Source organism: Theropithecus gelada, chromosome 20, assembly GCF_003255815.1.
Source record: "Theropithecus gelada isolate Dixy chromosome 20, Tgel_1.0, whole genome shotgun sequence".
NCBI classification, from domain to species: Eukaryota; Metazoa; Chordata; class Mammalia; order Primates; family Cercopithecidae; genus Theropithecus; species Theropithecus gelada.
The window spans coordinates 54,841,294-54,845,692 of record NC_037688.1 but is presented as its reverse complement, the minus strand read 5'-3'; the positions used below and the strand labels follow the sequence as shown (position 1 = coordinate 54,845,692).

Genomic DNA, 4,399 nt, shown 5'->3' with positions numbered 1-4,399 from the left:
ATCCTCTTACCTCCACCTCCTGAAGTCCCACAGTGCTGGGATTACAGCCAGTGAGCCACTGAACTCAGCCTCCAATTCTTTAGATTTTGCATTTCAGAACCAAAATGGGTCACTAAATACACTGTTCTGTAATCCATTCTTTTCTTTAATAGTGGTTCATGTACATCTTCTCCCCCTGTTTTATTTTCCTTCCCTCATTCTTTTTCACTGCGGCATAGCATTCCATTGTAATTTTGCCACCGTTTATTGGACCAGTCCTCTGCTGAGCTTTACAGAGCCCTTAGGTGGGATGTTCGTGAGAAACTATGTCAGCAGTGGAGACAGTCATCTCCCTGCTATGCTGTCAGCTTTTGGATGATGTGAAAATGCAAGCAGGCACAGGAAATGTCTCTAACTTGCTTACACTTCCTCCCTGAACCCTTGCGGTTTCACAACTCCTGCAGGCACGCCTCCCTCCCCGCCTGCCAGTGTCACCAGCCTAGTGCTTCTGTGAGAAAGTACCATTGTAAGAGGCCAAAGGGCATGATCATTTTCCTCTTTCACCCTGTCTAGGTTGCCAGCAAATCCCACGGGCCTCCTGACGCTGCCCCTGGGGACACAGGTCCCTTGAGTGCTGGAAGGATGAAGGATTCCTGCATCACCGTGATGACCATGGCGCTGCTGTCTGGGTTCTTTTTCTTCGGTAGGCAAGGGAGGAGGCAGGGGAAGGGACATGTGTCTATGACCAGAGAAACTGCAGAGCTTGGTGGAGCTGGAGTAAACAAGGAGCTGCCCCCTAAAAGTGGAATTGGCCTTAGGGATACGGGGCCCAGGGATCTTGGAAGGAGAAAGTGGGGAATGGGGAAAGAAAAGAAATAAATAGGCAAGGGGTGGAGGCAAAGATAGAGAAGGGAACATAAGAAGGGGCAGTGGGTTCTTTAAAAAGGCAGATGGGGCCGGGTGCTGTGGCTCACGCCTGTAATCCCAGCACTTTAGGAGGCTAAGGTGGGCAGATTACTTGAGGCCAGGAATTTGAGACCAGACTGGCCAACATGGCAAAAACCTCATCTCTACTAAAAATACAGTAAAATTAGCTGGGCGTGGTGGTACAGGCCTGTAATCCCAGCTACTTGGGAGGCTGAGGCATGAGAATCATTTGATTCCAGGAGGCGGAGGTTGCAGTGAGCCAAGCTTGTGCCAATGCACTCTAGCCTGGATGACAGAGCAAGACCCTGTCTCTTAAACAACAAACAAACAAAAGGCAGATAGTTAATGAGTAGCTAAAGCTGGGAGGAGGGTGCTGGGTTCTGGGGCCACCTGTGGTACCACCTCTGTGCGTTTTAGGCAAGTCCTTCCCCCTTTCCAGCCCCACACTCTTCATCTAAACAAATGAAGGCCTGGCCTCCATGACATTCTAGGATGCTCTGAACTAAACTCCACGGCGGGAGAGAAAGCAGGGCGGAAAGGACAGCCTGGGTGTGCCAGGGCGCCTGGGCAGGCCGACTGAGGGGGAAGGGGGTTGGGATCTACCCGCGCTCCAAAAGACTGGCCCTGTGGTGTGGGAAGGCAGCCCCCCAGGGATCAGGGGAGCTACAATCTGAGACTGTGGGAGGAGGCGCCTGGGCCCCATGACCGCAGAAGTGGGTGGCAGAGGCGCACCCGGCCCTGGGGCATCCCCATCTTGGCCTCTGCCTGGGAACTTGGCCAGCCTCTGCCTTGGGGCCCCTTGGGTCTGCTCCTCTCTCTGGAGCCTCTAACTTCTCATCCTTCCTTCTTTGCAGAGAGGCCAAACGGGAAGTTGTGTTCTCAGGCCCTGGGAAGAGCTTTCAGAGCTCTAGAGGGGCCGGGAGTTGCTCCTTCCATATTCCCCAAAGTTAACGCCCTGGAGGGGAAGCGCAGGGCGCGGGCGGCCCGGGGAGCGAGAGCCAGGTGGGCCTGGGATCGGCCACCTGCCGGGCACGTGCAGGGCGGGGGTCCCTGGGTCGCAGCTGACGCCCCTTGCCTTCCTCAGCGCCGGCCTCGAGCTACAACCTGGACGTGCGGGGCGCGCGGAGCTTCTCCCCACCGCGCGCCGGGAGGCACTTTGGATACCGCGTCCTGCAGGTCGGAAACGGGTGAGCTGTGCCCCGCAAGTCCTCCTCCTGATGCCCGCCCTGGGGCAGCCCCCAAGGGGCGGCTCTCCAGGGGTTCCCGTCTGGAGGAGCCTGTGGTGGGTGGGAATCCTCAGAGATAGGAGTGAGGGATCAAAAAGCGGGACACAGGCGATCAGGGAGGCCATGGAAGTGCAGAACAGGGAAGGATCCCAGCCCCCAAACACTTCGCATTGCCCAGTAGGTTCCTGACACTCCCTTACTTCCCTGCGAGCGCCTGGAAGCCAGGAGTTTGTTCTCTCTTACTAACCCTTCTTAAATATACCACCGCCCAGCACACAGTAGGTAAGCCATGAATGGCTTTTGAATCAAGCACTGAATGAATGAACCTGTCATGAGACATTCTGGCGGATCATTCTCTGGGCCTCAAAGACTGTAAATGCAAAGGAACCTTAATTTTCTAGGATTTTGGCATTTGGAATTATTTCTCTGGGATTCTGTAGGGAAGAGGTGAGGATGGAGGCACCTTCCTTTTTTTTTTTTTTTTTTTTTTTTTTTTTTTTCTGTTTGACACGGAGTTTTGCTCTTGTTACCCAGGCTGTAGTGCAACGGTTAGATCTCGGCTCACTGCAATCTCTGCCTCCCAGGTTCAAGCCATTCTCCTGCCTCAGCCTCCTGAATAGCTGGGATTACAGGCATGCGCCACTATGCCGGGCTCATTTTTGTATTTTTAGTAGAGACGGGGTTTCACCATATCGGCCAGGCTAGTCTCAAATTCCTGACCTCAGGTGATCTGCCCATGTCGGCCTCCCAAAGTACCTTGGCCTCATGCCAAAGTTACAGGCATGAGTCACCCCGCCCGGCCGGAGGCACCTTCTTGAAGGGGAATGGCTGCAGTGCTTGGAGAGATGAGGCGGGAGATCTGAACCTCCTGAGCAGGCAGGAGGAGGCGGGCACAGATCTGGGCCACTCCCTCTCACAGGTGAGATTTCTTCCCAGGGTCATCGTGGGAGCTCCAGGGGAGGGGAACAGCACGGGAAGCCTCTATCAGTGCCAGTCAGGCACAGGACACTGCCTGCCAGTCAGCCTGAGAGGTGAGTAACTGGGGGGTGAGCTGGGAGGAATGGGATCTTGGGGAATCTGAGGCTGGCCCCAGCTCACCTAGATTGCCTGAGCTCCTCCAGACCAACTTTCTGGTGCCTACAGGTTCCAACTATACCTCCAAGTACTTGGGAATGACCTTGGCAACAGATCCCACAGATGGAAGCGTTTTGGTAAGAATTTTGTACAGTGTAGCCGGGCGACGTGGCGGGCGCCTGTAGTCCCAGCTACTCAGGAGGCTGAGGCAGGAGAATGGCGTAAGCCTGGGAAGCGGAGCTTGCAGTGAGCTGAGATCCGGCCACTGCACTCCAGCCTGGGCGACAGAGCCAGACTCCGTCTCAAAAAAAAAAAAAAAAAAAAAGAATTTTGTACAGTGGTGTTATCAGAGCCTGTGAAGCTCGATCCAAGTAATGAGAGAAGAAAAGAGGAAGAATGTGGACAAAAGTTCCCACAGACAGTCAAAGGCATCAGAGTCAATTAGTGTTTATTGAGAACCAATGATGAGCCAGCTTTTTTGTTTTTGAGACAAGGTCTCATTCTATTATTCTATTGCCCAGGCTGGAGTGCAGTGGCGTGATCACAGCCTCACTGTAGCCTCAACCTCCCTGTGCTCAAGTAATCCTCCCGCCTCAGCCTCCCAATTAGCTGGGACTATAGGTGCATGCTACCACGCCCAGCTAATTTTTATATTTTTTGTAGAGAGAGAGTGTCACCATGTTGCCCAGACTGGTCTTGAGCTGAAGAATCCTCCTGCCTCAGCTTCCCAAAGTGTTGGGATTACAGGTGTGAGTCACCACACCCAGCAGAGCCAGCTATTTTCAAGAACTTACCTCATTTTTCTTCCAGATATGAAATATCTGTGATCATTGATATGCAATATGATTTTTAGTGGTATACAAGCTTTTAATGTTTTCATGGTTATAAATTTCTTTAGTGGCTTATTAGAAAAAAATCTATGACAAGCACATCAAATTTATAATTTCCTACATCATATTGCTTAGGAAGGCTGAAGTTAAACAAAAATTTAAAGGAGCCGGGCGTGGTGGCTCAAGCCTGTAATCCCAGCACTTTGGGAGGCCGAGACGGGCGGATCACGAGGTCAGGAGATCGAGACCATCCTGGCTAACACGGTGAAACCCCGTCTCTACTAAAAATACAAAAAACTAGCCGGGCGAGGTGACGGGCGCCTGTAGTCCCAGCTACTCGGGAGGCTGAGGCAGGAGAATGGC

At 52.8% G+C, this 4,399-nt stretch overlaps 1 protein-coding gene across 2 annotated transcripts in view; it reads left to right on the top strand.

The window, feature by feature from the left end:
• The first annotated feature begins 441 nt into the window (after positions 1–441).
• Positions 442–4,399, top strand: part of ITGAL (integrin subunit alpha L) — a 52,841-nt gene continuing 48,883 nt past the window's right edge. The window contains exons 1-4 of one of the 2 annotated variants that reach the window (XM_025370194.1): positions 442–682; positions 1,991–2,093; positions 3,069–3,163; positions 3,276–3,343. In XM_025370194.1, the coding sequence (XP_025225979.1) occupies positions 622–682; positions 1,991–2,093; positions 3,069–3,163; positions 3,276–3,343 (327 nt within the window). In that variant the 5' untranslated portion in view covers positions 442–621. The remainder of the gene's footprint in view (positions 683–1,990; positions 2,094–3,068; positions 3,164–3,275; positions 3,344–4,399) is intronic. The other variant, XM_025370195.1, reaches the window with a different exon arrangement.